A 19,117-nucleotide genomic window follows, 5' to 3' on the forward strand; every position below is an offset into this window, starting at 1 on the left:
ATCAAAACTCCATCCCAACTGTAACGTATGGTGGAGGGAGCATCATGGTTTGGGGCTGCTTTGCTGCCTCAGGGCCTGGACAGCTTGCTATCATCGACGGAAAAATGAATTCCCAAGTTTATCAAGACATTTTGCAGGAGAATGTTAGGCTATCTGTCCCCCAATTGAAGCTCAACGGAAGTTCGGTGATGGAACAGGACAACAACCCAAAATGCAGAAGTAAATTAACAACAGAATGGCTTCAACAGAAGAAAATACGCCTTCTGGAGTGGCCCAGTCAGAGTCCTGACCTCAACCCGATTCAGATGCTGTGGCATGACCTTAAGAGAGCAGTTCACACCAGACATCCCAAGAATTTCGCTGAACTGAAACAGTTTTGTAAAGACGAATGGTCCAAAATTCCTCCTGACTGTTGTGCAGGTCTGATCCGCAACTACAGAAAACGTTTGGTTGAGGTTATTGCTGCCAAAGGAGGCTCAACCAGTTATTAAATCCAAGGGTTCACATACTTTTTCCACCCTGCACTGTGAATGTTTACACGGTGTGTTCAAACTAGACATGAAAACATAATTGTTTGTGTGTTATTAGTTTAAGCAGACTGTGTTTGTCTATTGTTGTGACCTACATGAAGATCAGATCAAATTTTATGACCAATTTATGCAGAAATCAAGGTATTTCCCAAAGGGTTCACATACTTTTTCTTGCCACTGTAAGCCTATTTTTAAGTAAGCTTTCATGTGGCATAAACAAAAACACAAATTCTCAGTCAAAAACATAAGTCAGAACACAGCCTCTCTATTCTCTCATGTGATTGCAGGTCCTCTGACTGGGAAAATGTCTTTCCACAATTAGAGCAGTGGTATGTCTTCTTCTCGAGTGTATTTGTATGTATTGTTTCATGCTCTTTCAGGTACATTAACCGGGTAAATGTCTTTCCACACTGGGAGCAGTGGTAGGTCTTATCTCCTCCTGTGTGTGTCCTGTCATGCTTATTTAGGCCAACTAACTTGGTAAAACTCTTTCCACACAGAGAGCATTGGTAGGGCTTTTCTTGTGTGTGTGTCCTCTCATGCACTTTTAGGTTCCCCAAAAGGGTAAAATACTTTCCACACAGGTTGCATTGGTATGGCTTCTCTCCTGTGTGCACTCTCTCATGCTGTTTCAGGTTCACTAACCCACTAAAGCTCTTTCCACAGTGGGAACAGTGGTAAGACCTTTCTCCTGTATGTATTCTCTCGTGTGTTTTCAGGCTCGCTAACCAAGTAAAATTAATTCCACATTGGGAGCAGTAATAAGGCTTCTCTCCTGTGTGTATTCTATTATGTATTTTCAGGGACCCTAACTCTGTAAATCTCTTTCCACACAGGGAGCATTGGTAGGGCTTTTCTTTTGTGTGTGTCCTTTCATGTGTTTTCAGGCTCCCTGACCACCTAAAACTCTCTCCACAGTGGGAACAGTTGTAAGGCATATCTCCTGTGTGTATTCTCTCATGCGTTGTCAGGGTGCCTAACGACCTAAAGCGCTTTCCACAATGGGAACAATGGTAAGGCTTCTCCCCTCTGTGTATTCTATCATGCTGTTTCAGGTTCTCTAAACGGGTAAACTTCTTTCCACACTGAGAGCAGTGGAAAGGCTTTTCTCCTCTGTGTGTCCTCTCATGCACTCTTAGGTTCTGTAACTTAGTAAAACTCTTTCCACAGAGGGAACAGTGGTATAGTCCTGTTGGTTTGGATGTCTCTGGGTTTGGTTCCCCTGATGGACTCTTCTTTGGGTCTGGTTCCCCTGAAGGACCCGTCTCTGGGTCTGGTTCTCCTGAAAGACTCTTCTCTGGGTCTGGTTCCCCTGAAGGACTCTTCCCGCTGTCAAAGTGAGAATCTGGTCTCTCTCCTGCCAAAGAAAAACAGAGTATTTAGTAAAACAGAAAGACCTGAATGAAACTTCAAAATGATAAAATGGCAGTGGTGGAAAAAGTACCCAATTGTGATACTTGAGTAAAACTATAGATACCTTAATAGAAAGTTACTCAAGTAAAAGTGAAAGTCACCCAGTAAAATACTACTGGAGTAAAACTATAGATACCTTAATAGAAAGTTACTCAAGTAAAAGTGAAAGTCACCCAGTAAAATACTACTGGAGTAAAACTATAGATACCTTAATAGAAAGTCACCTGGAGTACTACTGGAGTAAAAGTCTAAAAGTATTTGGTTCTAAATACACTTAAGTATCAAAAGGGAAAGTATGAATCACTTCAAATTCCTTCTATTACGCAAAGCAGACACCACCATTTTCTTGTTTTTCAAATGTACAGATAGCCAGGGGCTATATAAATTATGCATTTTTGTTTAGTGAGTCCGCCAGATCAGAGGCAGTAGGGATGGCCACGTGTTCTCTTGATAAGTGCGTGAATTGGACCATTTTCCTGTCCTGCAACTTTTGGGTGTCAGGGAAAATGTATGGAGTAAAATGTACATTATTTTCTTTAGGAATGTAGTGGCGTAAAAGTCTTCCGGTACAGCTGGTGCTCTCATGCATTTTTCAGTGTTATTTGCCTCGAAGCAAGCATATAATTAGTTTAGCTCGTCCGGTAGGCTCGTGTCACTGGGCAGCTCTCGGCTGTGCTTCCCTTTGTAGTCTGTAATGGTTTGCAGGCCCTGCCACATCCGACAAGCGTTTGCCTGTTTGATGGTTCGTCGGAGGGCATAGCGGGATTTCTTATAAGTTTCCGGGTTAGAGTCCCGCTCCTTGAAAGCGGCAGCTCTAGCCTTTAGCTCAGTGCGGATGCTGTCTGTAATCCATGGCTTCTGGTTGGGGTATGTACGTACGGTCACTGTGTGGACGACGTCATCGATGCACTTATTGATGAAGCCAATGACAGATGTGGTGTACTCCTCAATGCTATTGGAGGAATCCCGGAACATATTCCAGTCTGTGCTAGCAAAACAGTCGTGTAGCTTAGCATCTGCTTCCTCTGACCACTTTTTTATTGATCTAGTCACTGGTGCTTCCCGCTTAAATTTTTGCCTGTAAGCAGGAATCAGGAGGATGGAATTATGGTCAGATTTTGTAAAATGGAGGGCGGAGGAGAGCTTTGTATGCTTCTCTGTGTGTGGAGTATAGATGGTCCAGAGTTATTTTCCCTCTGGTTGCACATTTAACATGCTGATAGAAATTTGGTAAAACTGATTTAAGTTTCCCTGCATTAAAGTCCCCGGCCACTAGGAGCGCCGCTTCTGGGTGAGCGTTTTCTTGTTTGCTTATGGCAGAATACAGCTCATTCAATCCTATCTTAGTGCCAGCCTCTGACTGTGGTGGTATGTAAACAGCTACAAAGAATATAGATGAAAACTCTCTTGGTAGGTAATGTGGTCTGCAGCTTATCATGAGAAACTCTTCCTCAAGCGAGCAATAGCTCAGGACTTCCTTAGACACCGTGCACCAGCTGTTATTTATAAAAATACATAGACCGCCGCCCCTTATCTTACCAGACGCAGCTGTTCTATCCTGCTGGTACAGCAGCGTATAACCAGCCAGCTGTATGTTGATATTGTCGTCGTTCAGCCACGACTCCGTGAAGCATAGGATGTTACAGTTTTTAATGTCCCGTTGGTCGTTTAATCTTCCCAATAACTTGTCCATTTTATTGTCCAAAGATTGCATGTTTGCGAGCAGAATTGAGAGGAGTGGGGGTTTATTCGATCGCCTCCGACTTCTCAGAAGGCAGCCCGTCCTCCGGTCTCTCTTTTTCTGCCTCCTCTTCACGCAGATCACTGGGGTCGGGGCCTGTTCCCGAGGGAGTCGTATATCCTCTGCCTCGGGCTCGTCAGAGTGGTGAAAGAAGAAAAATGATTCTGCTAGTCCGTAGTGAGTAACCGAGGTCCTGATGTCTAGAAGTTACTTTCGGTCATAAGAGACGATAGCAGCAACATTATGTACAAAAATAGTAAAAAAATAAAGTTACAAACAACGCAGATAAACAAACAAAAAAACACATTCGCTTGGGGGAATGTAAAGCCTTCTGCTCCATCTTACACGGCGCAACTAGAGAACATTACCAACCCTGGCTGCCTCACCACAGAAAGCACTGAGCTAGGCTGAAACACCTGCATTTTGGAAAGAAGAGCTGAAACACCTGCATTTTGGAGCTGCCTCACTCAAGAAAGCAAAAATGTTTGTATGCGGCTTTATTAACGCAATATTTATTCATTCATTTTTTTTTTTTTTACATCGTTTGCAAACTGATGTGACATGTATTAACGCCAAAAATAACATGCAAAACAAGCAACCACAAAATATATATATATATTAGAGGTCGACCGATTATGATTTTTCAACGCCAATACCGATTATTGGAGGGTCAAAAAAACCGATTAATCGGACGATTTTTTTATTTATTTGTAATAATGACAATTACAACAATACTGAATGAACACTTATTTTAACATAATATAAAACATAAATAAAATCAATTTAGCCTCAAATAAATAATGAAACATGTTCAATTTGGTTTCAATAATGCAAAAACAAAGTGTTGGAGAAGACAGTAAAAGTGCAATATGTGCCATGTAAGAAAGCTAACGTTTAAGTGCCTTGCTCAGAACATGAGAACATATGAAAGCTGGTGGTTCCTTTTAACATGAGTCTTCAATATTCCCAGGTAAGAAGTTTTAGGTTGTAGTTATTATAGGAATTATAGGACTATTTCTCTCTATACGATTTGTATTTCATATACCTTTGACTATTGGATGTTCTTATAGGCACTTTAGTATTGCCAGTGTAACAGTATAGCTTCCGTCCCTCTCCTTGCCCCTACCTGGGCTCAAACCAGGAACACGTCGACAACAGCCACCCTTGAAGCAGCATGACCCATGCAGAGCAAGGGGAACAACTACTCTAAGTCTCAGAGCGAGTGACGTTTGAAACGCTATTAGCGCGCACCCGCTAACTAGCTATCCATTTCACATCGGTTACACCAGCCTAATCTTGGGAGTTGACAGGCTTGAAGTCATAAACAGCGCAATGCATTGCGAAGAGCTGCTAGCAAAATGCACGAAAGTGCTGTTTGAATGAATGCTTACGAGCCTGCTGGTGCCTACCACCGCTCAGTCAGACTGCTCTATCAAATCATAGACTTAATTATAATATAATAAACACACAGAAATACGAGCCTTAGGTCATTAATATGGTCGAATCCGGAAACTATCATCTCGAAAACAAAACGTTTTTTCTTTCAGTGAAATACGGAACCGGTCCGTATTTTATCTAACGGGTGGCATCCCTAAGTCTAAATATTCCTGTTACATTGCACAACCTTCAATGGTATGTCATAATTACGTACAATTCTGGCAAATTAGTTTGCAACGAGCCAGGCAATGAACGCAAGAGCAGTGACACAATTTCATGTTAGCAGGCAATATTAACTAAATATGCAGGTTTAAAAATATATACTTGTGTATTAATTTTAAAGAAAGGCATTGATGTTTATGGTTAGGTACACTGGTGCAACGACAGTGCTTTTTTCACAAATGTGCTTGTTAAATCATCACCCGTTTGTCGAAGTAGGCTGTGATTCGATGAGAAATTAACAGGCACCGCATCGATTATATGCAACGCAGGACACGTTAGATAAACTAGTAATATCATCAACCATGTGTAGTTAACTAGTGATTATGTTAAGATTGATCGTTTTTTGTAAGATAAGTTTAATGCTAGCTAGCAACTTACCTTGGTTTCTTGCTGCCCTCGCGTAACAGGTAGTCAGCCTGCCATGCAGGCTCCTCGTGGAGTGCAATGTAAGGCAGGTGGTTAGAGCGTTGGACTAGTAACCAGAAGGTTGCAAAAACGAATCCCCGAATCCCCCCTGAACAAGGCAGTTAACCCCCGTTCCTAGTCCATCATTGAAAATAAGAATGTGTTCTTAATCTGACTTGCCTAGTTAAATAAAGGTGTAAAAAAATAAAATAAAAAATAATTTAAAAAAATAAATAAATAAGAAACGGCAAATCGGTGGCCAAAAATACCGATTACCGATTTTTATGAAAACTTGAAATTGGCCCTAATTAATCGGCCATTCCGATTAATCGGTCGACCTCATATATATATATATACATACATACACACACACACACACACATCATATATCAATATATAACAATAGATTAGCTAAACAGGTGGGAATTCCTGTAAACCTTTTTTGAGTATGATTTAATGTGGTATTAAACAAAACCCCAAATTCTCAGTCAAAAACATAAGACAGAACACAGCGTCTCTATTCTCTCATGTGTTTTCAGGTCCTCTGACTGGGAAAATGTCTTTCCACAAATCAGAGCAGTGGTATGTCTTCTCCTCCTGTGTATTTGTATGAATTCTTTCATGGTCTTTCAGGTTACATAACCGGGTAAATCTTATTCCACACTGAGAACAGTGGTAGATGTGTGTCCTCTCAATGTTTTCAGGATCCCTAACAAGGTAAAAGTCTTTCCACATCGAGAGCAGTGGTCAGGTGTGTCCTCTCATGTGATGTAAGGTCCTGTAATCGTGAAAATCTCTTTCCTCACTGGGAGAATTGGTAAGGCTTTTCTCCTGTGTGTATTCCTTTATGCCTTTTCAGGCTCGCTAAATGGGTAAAACTCTTTCCACAGAGGGAACACTTAAAAGGCTTTTCTCCCGTGTGTGTCCTCTCATGCTCTTTTAGATTTCCCAAAGTGGTCAAACTCTTTCCACACAGGGAGCAGTGGTGAGGCTTCTCTCCTGTATGTATTCTCTTATGTATTTTCAGGGTCTCTAAATGAGAAAAATACTTGCCACACTGGGAGCAGTAATAAGGCTTCTCTCCTGTGTGCATTCTCTCATGTGTTTTCAGGCTCCCTATCTGGGTAAAACTCTTTCCACACAGGGAACAGTGGTACGGCTTCTCTCCTGAGTGTATTTTCTCATGCTTTTTAAGATTGCCTAACATGGTAAAACTCTTTCCGCATAGGGAGCAGTGGTAAGGCTTCTCTCCTGTATGGATTCTCTCATGTATTTTCAGGCTTCCTAACTGAGTAAAACTCTTTCCACACTGGGAGCATTGGTAGGTCTTCCTCCCTTCTGTATGTATTTCTTCATGCCTATTCAGGGCCCTTAACCAGGTAAAACTCTTTCCACACTGGGAACATTGAAAAGGCTTCTCTCCTGTGTGCATCGTCTCATGCTGTTTTAGGTTCCAGAACCGGGTAAAACTCTTTCCACAGTGGGAGCAGTGATGTGGTCTTGCTGGTTTGGACGTCTCTGGGTCTGGTTCCCCTGAAGGACTCTTCCTGCTGTCAGAGTGAGAGTCTGGTCCCTCTCCTGCCAAAGACAGAGTATTTAGTGAAACTGAGACCTGAATGAAACCACCACATGATAAAACTGTCTTCCTATGAGGTTTAATCCAGAATAGATCCCTCAATAACTAATAAAGAGTGGCTGTTGTGATTTATAGGCCAATAAAAACACTATTTAACTTTATGGTTGTTATGCATGCATTAGACCTAATGGATAAATAGACTAGTCAGTATAGGATACATGTATTAGACCTAATGGATAAATAGACTAGTCAGTACAGGATACATGTATTAGACCTAACAGATAAATAGACTAGTCAGTATAGGATACATGTATAGAATAAAGCTGTAACGTAACAAAATGTGGAAAAAGTCAAAGGGTCTGAATACTTTCTGAATGCACTGTATATCACTGACGCTTTTCTAGGAACAGGTTTCTGATATTCTATTGATGATATTAATTGAGAACATGTTTTATTTTGGATCTATGATTTCATAACTCGTTTTAATCATATTGTGGATTATTTTAATTATATTGAGGGGCTGTGTTAGTGTGTACCACCATCTCTATTTAAACTATATTGAGGGGCTGTGTTAGTGTGTACCACCATCTCTATTTAAATTATATTGAGGGGCTGTGTTAGTGTGTACCACCATCTCTATTTAAACTATATTGAGGGGCTGTGTTAGTGTGTACCACCATCTTTATTTAAACTATATTGAGGGGCTGTGTTAGTGTGTACCACCATCTCTATTTAAATTATATTGAGGGGATGTGTTAGTGTGTACCACCATCTCTATTTAAACTATATTGAGGGGCTGTGTTATTGTGTACCACCATCTCTATTTGCAGTAATTCATAGTCCATTATATTGTGAAAGGTTTGTCTCATTGAGTCATTTTATATCATTAATTCATATTATTTTAATCTACTCATATTTCAACATTGGTATCTTATTCTATTCTACTGTATTAGCGACCTTGGAGCCTTATTCTATTCTAATGTATTAGCTACCATGGAGCCTTATTCTAATGTATTAGCTACCATGGAGCCTTATTCTATTCTAATGTATTAGCTACCATGGAGCCTTATTCTATTCTAATGTATTAGCTACCATGGACCTTATTCTATTCTAATGTATTAGCTACCATGGACCTTATTCTATTCTAATGTATTAGCTACCATGGAGCCTTATTCTATTCTAATGTATTAGCTACCATGGAGCCTTATTCTATTCTAATGTATTAGCTACCATGGACCTTATTCTATTCTAATGTATTAGCTACCATGGTGCCTTATTCTATTATAATGTATTAGCTACCATGGAGCCTTATTCTATTCTAATGTATTAGCTACCATGGTGCCTTATTCTATTCTAATGTATTAGCTACCATGGAGCCTTATTATATTCTAATGTATTAGCTACCATGGAGCCTTATTATATTCTAATGTATTAGCTACCATGGAGCCTTATTATATTCTAATGTATTAGCTACCATGGACCTTATTCTATTCTAATGTATTAGCTACCATGGAGCCTTATTATATTCTAATGTATTAGCTACCTTGGAGCCTTATTATATTATAATGTATTAGCTACCATGGACCTTATTCTATTCTAATGTATTAGCTACCATGGAGCCTTATTCTATTCTAATGTATTACCTACCATGGACCTTATTCTATTCTAATGTATTAGCTACCATGGACCTTATTCTATTCTAATGTATTAGCTACCATGGACCTTATTCTATTCTAATGTATTAGCTACCATGGAGCCTTATTCTATTCTAATGTATTAGCTACCATGGAGCCTTATTCTATTCTAATGTATTAGCTACCATGGACCTTATTCTATTCTAATGTATTAGTTACCATGGTGCCTTATTCTATTCTAATGTATTAGCTACCATGGTGCCTTATTCTATTCTAATGTATTAGCTACCATGGAGCCTTATTCTAATGTATTAGCTACCATGGTGCCTTATTCTATTCTAATGTATTAGCTACCATGGTGCCTTATTCTATTCTAATGTATTAGCGACCTTGGAGCCTTATTCTATTCTAATGTATTAGCTACCATGGAGCCTTATTCTATTCTAATGTATTAGCTACCATGGACCTTATTCTATTCTAATGTATTAGCTACCATGGAGCCTTATTCTATTCTAATGTATTAGCTACCATGGACCTTATTCTATTCTAATGTATTAGCTACCATGGAGCCTTATTCTATTCTAATGTATTAGCTACCATGGACCTTATTCTATTCTAATGTATTAGCTACCATGGAGCCTTATTCTAATGTATTATCTACCATGGTGCCTTATTCTATTCTATTGTATTAGCTACCATGGAGCCTTATTCTATTCTAATGTATTAGCTACCATGGAGCCTTAATCTATTCTAATGTATTAGCTACCATGGAGCCTTATTCTATTCTAATGTATTAGCTACCATGGAGCCTTATTCTATTCTAATGTATTAGCTACCATGGAGCCTTATTATATTCTAATGTATTAGCTACCATGGAGCATTATTATAATGTATTAGCTACCATGGAGCCTTATTCTATTCTATTGAATTAGCTACCATGGTGCCTTATTCTATTCTAATGTAGTAGCTACCATGGTGCCTTATTCTATTCTAATGTATTAGCTACCATGGTGCCTTATTCTATTCTAATGTAGTAGCTACCATGGTGCCTTATTCTATTCTAATGTATTAGCGACCTTGGAGCCTTATTCTATTCTAATGTAGTAGCTACCATGGTGCCTTATTCTATTCTAATGTATTACAGTGAATAAAGCCAACCCTCAGACTCCTCTTTCCTTTTCCCCATGTGAACCATATTGAATAAAGACAATATTCAACATTCTAAATAAGAAGCCCAACTGTATTACATTTCTATAGCGCTTTTAGATGTATCAATCTGATGTCTCAGGTTCAGCCTAATGAATAGATTCCCTTTAATCTGATGTCTCAGGTTCAGCCTAATGAATAGGTTCCCTTTAATCTGATGTCTCAGGTTCAGCCTAATGAATAGGTTCCCTTTAATCTGATGTCTCAGGTTCAGCCTAATGAATGTTCCCTTTAATCTGATGTCTCAGGTTCAGCCTAATGAATAGGTTCCCTTTAATCTGATGTCTCAGGTTCAGCCTAATGAATAGGTTCCCTTTAATCTGATGTCTCAGGTTCAGCCTAATGAATGTTCCCTTTAATCTGATGTCTCAGGTTCAGCCTAATGAATAGGTTCCCTTTAATCTGATGTCTCAGGTTCAGCCTAATGAATAGATTCCCTTTAATCTGATGTCTCAGGTTCAGCCTAATGAATAGGTTCCCTTTAATCTGATGTCTCAGGTTCAGCCTAATGAATAGGTTCCCTTTAATCTGATGTCTCAGGTTCAGCCTAATGAATAGGTTCCCTTTAATCTGATGTCTCAGGTTCAGCCTAATGAATAGGTTCCCTTTAATCTGATGTCTCAGGTTCAGCCTAATGAATAGGTTCCCTTTAATCTGATGTCTCAGGTTCACCCTAATGAATGTTCCCTTTAATTTTGCACGTTGCACACCTCAGGCGAGCAATACCTTGAGACTTCTTTAATATTAGACATCGCGCACCAGCTGTTATTGACAAATAGACACACACCCCCAGCCCTCGTCTTACCAGACATAACTTCTCTGTCCTACCGATGCACAGTAAACCCAGCCAGCTCTATATTATCTATGTCGTTGTTCAGCTACGGTGAAACATAATATTACAGTTTTTAATGTCCCGTTGGTAGGATATACGTGCGTTTTGTTTTCAAACAACGTTGGCCAATAGAACGGTTGGTAGTGTAGGTTTACTCACTCGCCCGACCTCCGCCCCCCTTTTTCTCCGTCTTTTCTTCACGCAAATGACGGGGATTTGGGCTTGTTCTCGAGAAAGCAGTATATCTTAGGGCTCATCTTTAGGCCTGGTCGGGTATCTGCAGTATATCCTTCGCCTCGGACTTGTTAAAGAAAAAATCTTTGTTCAGTTCGAGGTGAGCAATCGCTGTTCTGATATCCAGAAGTTATTTTTGGTCATAAGAAACGGTAGCAGCAACAACATGTACAAAATACATTCAAAGATAAGTTTTAAAAAATGACAAAATAGCACAATTGGTTAGGAGCCCGTAAAATGGCAACCATCCTCCCCGGCGCCATTAAGTACAATAACTTATCAATGACCCAAGCCCAGCTCATAATGCTTCAGCAAATGTACATTATCCCATGGGTGTTGGCAGACACAATATAAGTAACCTAATTTATGTCCCTCTAACCAGTGGTGTAAAGTACTTAAGTAAAAATACTTCAAAGTACTACTTAAGTCCTTTTTTGGGGCATCTGTACTTTATTTCTTTTTTGGACAACTTTTACTTTTACTTCACAACATCCCTTAAGAAAATAATGTACTTTTTTACAACATACATTTTCCTTGACACCCAAAAGTACTCGTTACATTTTGAACGCTTAGCAGGACAGGAAAGTGGTCCAATTCACACACTTATCAAGAGAACACGTGGGCATCCCTACTGCCTATGGTCTGGAGGACTCACTAAACACATGCTTCGTTTGTAAATGATGTCTGAGTGTCGGAGTGTGCCACTGCTTATCTGTACATTTTTAAAACAAGAAAAATGTGCTATCTGCTTTGCTTAATACTTTTACTGTTGATAGTTATGTATATTTTAGCCATTCCATTTACTTTTGATACTTAAGTATTTTTAGAACCAAGTAGTATTTTACTGGCTAATAATGCTTGATTATGTGTGTGATATTAACAGAGGTATATTTTCTTGATGATTTAAATATTGACTTTAATATCAACAAGCTGCCCACTCAAGAAAAAGCCTCAAACTGTAACCAGTGCCTGCAACCTGGTTCAGGTTATCAGTAACCCTGGATTGTAAACTGTCATGGTGAAAACATGTTGATACAACAGTAGCTAAGATGGGGAGAAGTCTGTCCATAATAAAGCACTGCTCTGCCTTCTTAAACAACACTATCAACAAGGCAGGTCCTACAGGCCCTAGTTTTGTTGCACCTGGTCTACTGTTCAGTCGTGTGGTCAGGTGCAACAAAGAGGGACCTAGGAACATTTAAATTGGCTCAGAACAGGGCGGCACAGCTGGCCCTTGGATGTACATGGAGAGCTAACATTAATGATATGCATATCAATCTCTCATGGCTAAAGGTGGAGGAGAGATTGACTTCATCACTACTTGTTTTTGTAAGAAGTGTTGACATGCTGAATGTACCGAGCTGTCTGTTTGAACTACTGGCACACAGCTCGGACACCCATGCCTACCCCACAAGACATGTCACCAGAGGTCTCTTCACAATCCCCAGGTACAGAACAGAATATGGGAGGCGCACAGTACTACATAGAGCCATGACTACATGGAACTCTATTCCAAATCATGTAACTGATGCAAGTACAAGTACAGTAGAATCAGATTTGGGGAAAAAAATGATAAAAATACACATTATGGAACAGTGGGGACTGTGAAGAGACACATAGACACATGCATGCACATGATAATATGCACACTACACACCTACACATGGACTATGTATTGTAGATATGTGGTGGTAGAGTAGTGGCCTGATGGAACACACTTAATGTGTTGTGAAAAGCATTATGAAATATAATGTCATGTAAAAAAAAAAAAAAATCATATATAACTGCCTTAATTTAGCGGGACACCAGGAAGAATAGCTGCTGCCTTGGAAGGAACTAATGGGGATCCATAATAAACCCCAGGAAGAATAGCTGCTGCCTTGGAAGGAACTAATGGGGATCCATAATAAACCCCAGGAAGAGTAGCTGCTGCCTTGGAAGGAACTAATGGGGATCCATAATAAACCCCAGGAAAAGTAGCTGCTGCCTTGACAGGAACTAATGGGGATCCATAATAAACCCCAGGAAGAGTAGCTGCTGCCTTGACAGGAACTAATGGGGATCCATAATAAACCCCAGGAAGAACAGCTGCTGCCTTGGCAGGAACTAATTGGGATCCATAATAAACCACAGGAAGAGTAGCTGCTGCCTTGACAGGAACTAATGGGGATCCATAATAAACCCCAGGAAGAACAGCTGCTGCCTTGGCAGGAACTAATGGGGACCCATAATAAACCCCAGGAAGAACAGCTGCTGCCTTGGCAGGAACTAATGGGGATCCATAATAAACCCCAGGAAGAGTAGCTGCTGTAATGCACAACCTAAAAGGGATCCTTAATAAATACAAAGGGAACTACCTCCACGTTTTGAGGATATATAGTGTTAATTTACAATTCCATTGTTTACAAGCAATGGAGTAAAACAAGCTTATATTTTGGGTTCTGATGGAGTACAACAGTTGAACTAAGTTCAATGAACTAAGTTCAATGAATCAATGGCGAGGCCCAGAGCCATATATTAAAACGATACATTAATTCAACAAGGGCAGTTTGTGACCCTGCTTTTAAGACAGTACTCACTGGTATTAATCAGATCTTCAGTCTCCTCTTCCACTCCCAAAACGTCTTCCTCCTCCTCTTTTCTTAAGGAAGCCTCCTCTGACACCCCAAAAGGTTCTTTCTCTTCTTTCACTATAACATCCTCCTCTTCCTCCTTTTTAATTCTGAAAGCTTCTACCTCCTCTTCCACTGTGACAGCCTCTATCCCCTCTTCATCTTTCACTCTAAAAGTTTCTTTCTCTTCTTTCATTCTAACATTATCAGCCTCTTCTTCCAATGTGATACTGATAACCTCCTCATCCTCCTCTTTCATTCTGAAAGCTTCTTCCTCTCCTTTTACTGAAACATCCTCCGCTTCTTCTTTCACGACAATGTTCAGTCCCAGAGCTTCTTTCTCCATCCAGCCGACCTCTTCTTTAGCAGGAGGAGAGTAGCTTAGTGAGCTCATGGTCGGGGATGTTAGCTAGTTAGCATTAACGACTAGCCTGGTTCTAAGCTAATTTAGCAATCCAGCTAGCTACTAACTTAACAACGTATATATTTAATTAAATGGGGAAACTAGCTATACGAAATAAGTATGTTTAAAACACAGGGACCAATATACACCGAAACAGTCTAAAGAGCTAATACGTCTCGGCTATATCGGCTAACAAGCTACGGAGGTGGCTGACAACTTCCCGTCCCGTCCACTAGATTATACGTCACGCTGGTAGCAACGCCTTAAAGACTCACATCGCCATCTGCGGACTGGAGTGGGGAAGTTGATTGATTAGTGCATATTTGTAATGAGTATACAATCAAAACATATTTTACATTTGCTACACACAGTGGTGTAAAGTACTTAGGTAAAAAAAATACTTCAAAGTTCTACTTAAGTCGTGTTTTGGGGGTATCTGTATTTTACTATTCTTATTTTTGACAACTTTTACTTGTACTTCAATACATTCCTAAAGGAAATTACTCCATACATTTTCCCTGACACCCAAAAGTACTCATTACATGTTTAAATGCTTAGCAGGACAGGAAAATGGTCTAATTCACACACTTATCAAGAGAACATCCCTGGTCATCCCTACTGCCTCATCTAGCGGACTCACTAAACACAAATGCTTTGTTTGTAAATGATGTCTGAGTGTTTAAGTAAAAAAAATTTAATCCGTCTGGCTAGCAGTCCTCTGGATGACGACTGCTAGCTAGCTAGCCTTTTAACTCCCACTGGTTGACGACTGCTAGCTAGCCTTTTAGCTCCCTCTGGTTGATGACTGTTAGCTGGCCTTTTAGCTCCCTCTGGATGACGACTGCTAGCTAGCTAGCCTTTTAGCTCCCTCTGGATGACGACTGTTAGCTAGCGAGCCCTTTAACTCCCTCTGGTTGATGACTGCTAGCTGGCCTTTTAGCTCCCTCTGGATGACGACTGCTAGCTAGCTAGCCTTTTAGTTCCCTCTGGTTGATGACTGCTAGCTAGCCTTTTAGCTCCCTCTGGATAACGACCGCTAACTAGCTAGCCTTTTAGCTACACACCCCAGGAAGAGTAGCTGCTGCCTTGGCAACAGCTAATGGGGATCCATAATAAATACAAATACCCTTGGTTTTGCTGTTTAGATTTAGCAGTTTTTCTTATTCACAATAAAGAGTACCATAATGATAGTCACTTCATACTTGTGTTGTTTCATGTATTTTGGGAGGCTAGACCCTCAAGACATTTACCTAACCTTTCAGGCTGTAGTAACTAGTGACAACCTTGTTGTTGTAAAGAAGCTGTCATGTCCACCAGATTATACATCACACTGGCAGCATTGCCTGAAAGACCGGGTAACGCACTTGAAGAAAATCTTTTATTTAATTTTCATTTCTTTCAATAAAGTGTAATATTATACAGGGGCGGAAATCCCGGGGGGGCGGGGGGGACACGACCCCCCCATCCTGGGAAAAATATGATTTGTCCCCCCCAATATATCACTGAAACATAACTATGTCATTTAAATAATATTAATAATACGCAATGAAAGCAATTGTGCTGATTATAGACACTTAATAGCGCGTTTTTAAGTTTCAAAAGATTGCAACCCCCCACCCTTTGCCTCACAATGGTTTGATCCACTGCCAGTTCCTTAGCTTGCTAGGTAACAGAGAGGTCGTATCTACTGTCTGAAAGGCACTCAATGCACGTAACTGACGGGAGGTTCATCCAGTCAATCGCGCACACACACTAGCTGAATATGCAGAGCTAGCGCGCAAATATTAACTATTAAGCTAGCTAGTACCTATTCCATTTATGTGGCCTCGTCAAAGATGGAATCAGCATGCAGATGATGTAAGTTAGTGCTTCAAAGTCCCTGTGATAAGGTTAGCGATAAACTGAAATCCAAACTGAACAGAACTACACTCTCTTCTACCATTGTCTTAAATATATTTAATGGTCTCGTTGCAAAAGCTAAATTGTCGCAAGTGAACTTTTATTTATTTATTTTATTTCACCTTTATTTAACCCGGGTAGCAAAGATTATAGCAAACACCACTGAAACTGAATTGGTGCTCGCTAGCTTTGCAAATTCAGCTATTGTTGGAAGCCAGCCAATATGAAACAAACTATTAAAATTACAAAAGGTTGCAGCATATATTGTGTAAATGGTGAACTCATACAGCTGTCAACTCTTGTCATTTTAATCCGTTTCACATTTGCTAGCTACCTTTTAGATCTAAGCCCAAATAGAATGATTGAAGATGATAGAAGCCCATCTCCTACTGTAAATAACCTACACACTGTGTGTGTAGCCAGCCAGCCAGCCAGGTAGAAAAATGGCAGAAAAATAAAAGACGGACATCAGAGTATTTTTCAGTACACCAAAACGCAAAGTAAGAACCCTAGTAGCCTAATATCTCAAAGACTAGTTGATAAAATGTTCATAAGAAAGAAATGAAATTCTAATGGAAATGTTTCACAATGATGTCATTAGGCAGAGCAGGCAACAGATGGCACACAGACAGCAGAGTTGGGGACAGATATGCAGGGACAGACTGGCAGAAACAGGGAGTCTCAGGTAAGTTTGTTGAGTCTTTGTTTGGCAATATTATGAAAGGTTCTCCATTTTTTTGACTTGTAAAATAGGAACATAATTGGAAAATGCCATGGATACCCCCACTCTCAACTTAAACTGGTGACTGAACTAAGATTTGTTAAAGGCAATGGTATTGCTGTTGTGATTAGTTGTGTAGTTTTGGGTACCGGTAGTTAGGAGTACGGCAAACACCTTATTTCTTTGGTTCCTCAATATACATTTACCATATTACAATGTAGGCTATGTGTTACAGCACTACTTTTGGTGTCCCCCTCAGGAATTGCTCTTGAGAAAATTTCATGTAATTGTCCCCTCCAAAGTTGATATCAGAGTTTCGCCCCTGATATTATATTGAGGCGTACAAAGAGAAACATATGTTAATTTATTCGTTTTTGATTAATTTAAAACAAACTTTACATCTACTACACAATCAGTCAAATAAACAGTTAATATTAACAATGCTATTCAAATGAGCCACTAGCTATATACATGGTGTTAGAATACATATATACCCATATATACAGTACCAGTCAAAAGTTTGGACACATGTACTCATTCAGTTTTTCTTTATTTTTACTATTTTCTACATTGTAGAATAATAGTGAAGACATCAAAACTACAAAATGACCTATATACTAGGGATGCATCGATATTACATTTTTGGCCGATAGCGATAACTGATATTTAAAATTTTTGCTGCCTTTTAAGCATTCTAGTACAGTAAAATAGTTGAAACACACACACATACACACACACAGACTGACCAAAAAGTTATTTTGTTGGCATTTACGTATGTTCCCATTACCAGTAAAACATAATCAAAACCTATTTCTTTCACTTATGTGCTATGCTGTTTCGTTTTTCAATTGTTCAGTCATTTCATTCTCAACAAGGATTTCATCATACATGTCAAGCAGTGAAGTTTCAGCTCTGTCTGTCGTGGGTCCTCTTCCTCGGTGCGCACTGTCACTGTGTCCGTTTCCATCTTGTCCAGCTGTGTCTAACATTTCACGTTAAGCCTCTTTCTTGTCTGCATTGAAGTAGCGGTCCTTGTACCTAGCATCGAGCACGGTGGCGACACAGTAAAGAGGCTCAGAGACAATGCCACCGAATCGCTTGTTCACAGCCTCTAGTAGAGTACTTTTGCAAGTTTTAATCCTCTACCTTCTCCCTCTACCTTCTTGCCCTTTGTGCTCTTGTCTGTGCCCAATAATGTTTGTACCATGATTTGTGCTGCTGTCATGTTGTGCTGCTACCATGTTGTGTTGCTGCCATGCTGTGTTGTCATGTGTTGTTGCCATGCTGTGTTGCTACCATGCTGTGTTGTCATGTGTTGCTGCCCTGCTATGTTGTTTTCTTAGGTCTCTCTTTATGTAGTGTTGTGTTGTGTCTCTTTATGTAGTGTTGTCTCTCTTTATGTAGTGTTGTCTCTCTTTATGTAGTGTTGTGTTGTCTCTCTTTTCGTGATGTGTGTTTTGTCCTATATTTATATAAATTTTTAATTTTTGTATTTTTAATCCCAGCCCCCGTCCCCGCAGGAGGCCTTTTGCCTTTTGGTAGGCCGTCATTGTAAATAAGAATTTGTTCTTAACTGACTTGCCTAGTTAAAAAAAGGTTAAATTAAATGTGAAAAAAAATTCAAATAAAACTCCACGGTCGGCAGTTTGGTTGAGCGTTTCATGACAGAGGATATCACGTCTGCTGCAGATGCAGTTGATGAGCTTATTTCTCGAGTCAGTTGTTCGAATGGCGCTAGGAATGTGTTCATGTTTCCAAGTTTCAAACATGTTCTCAAATGCAGCAGCGGTATGAGAACCAGCTTTCCTAAGTACGAAATCCTCGTCAACCCACTGTGCAGCATGCTCATGGGGCTGACATCCCTGGTCCAAATGTCAGTCGCGAAGCTAATAACAGTGACACCCATAGCAAGTAGCTCATGGATGTGTTTCAATAATACTGTGTAACACCGGTAGGGCAACATCTGAAAAATAGCTTCTACTTGGTAGTGTGTACTGCGGTTTGAGGTGCTCGACCAGTCGGCGAAAGCAAACATCTTCCATGACAGAGAATGGTTGATTGTCAAGGGCAATGAATTCCATTATTTACATTTACATTTACGTCATTTAGCAGACGCTCTTATCCAGAGCGACTTACAAATTGGTGCATTCACCATATGATATCCAGTGGAACAACCACTTTACAATAGTACATCTATATCTTTTTTGGGGGGGGAGGGTAGGGAGGGAGGGTTAGAAGGAATACTTAATCCT

General features: G+C 39.9%; 1 protein-coding gene across 1 annotated transcript in view; it reads right to left on the reverse strand.

Moving 5' to 3' along the window:
- LOC106593831 (uncharacterized) overlaps positions 1-15,254 on the reverse strand; it is a 41,449-nt gene extending 26,195 nt beyond the window's left edge. Inside the window, exons 1-2 of the mRNA XM_082969602.1 lie at positions 13,810-15,254; positions 791-1,887 (exon numbers count right to left, since the gene is read on the reverse strand). Of these exons, the coding sequence (XP_082825728.1) occupies positions 791-1,887; positions 13,810-14,236 (1,524 nt within the window). The 5' untranslated portion in view covers positions 14,237-15,254. The remainder of the gene's footprint in view (positions 1-790; positions 1,888-13,809) is intronic.
- Between the last annotated feature and the right edge of the window lie 3,863 nt (positions 15,255-19,117).

The sequence above is a fragment of the Salmo salar genome, chromosome 02 (genome assembly GCF_965601325.2).
Source record: "Salmo salar chromosome 02, fSalSal1, whole genome shotgun sequence".
Classification (NCBI taxonomy): domain Eukaryota; kingdom Metazoa; phylum Chordata; class Actinopteri; order Salmoniformes; family Salmonidae; genus Salmo; species Salmo salar.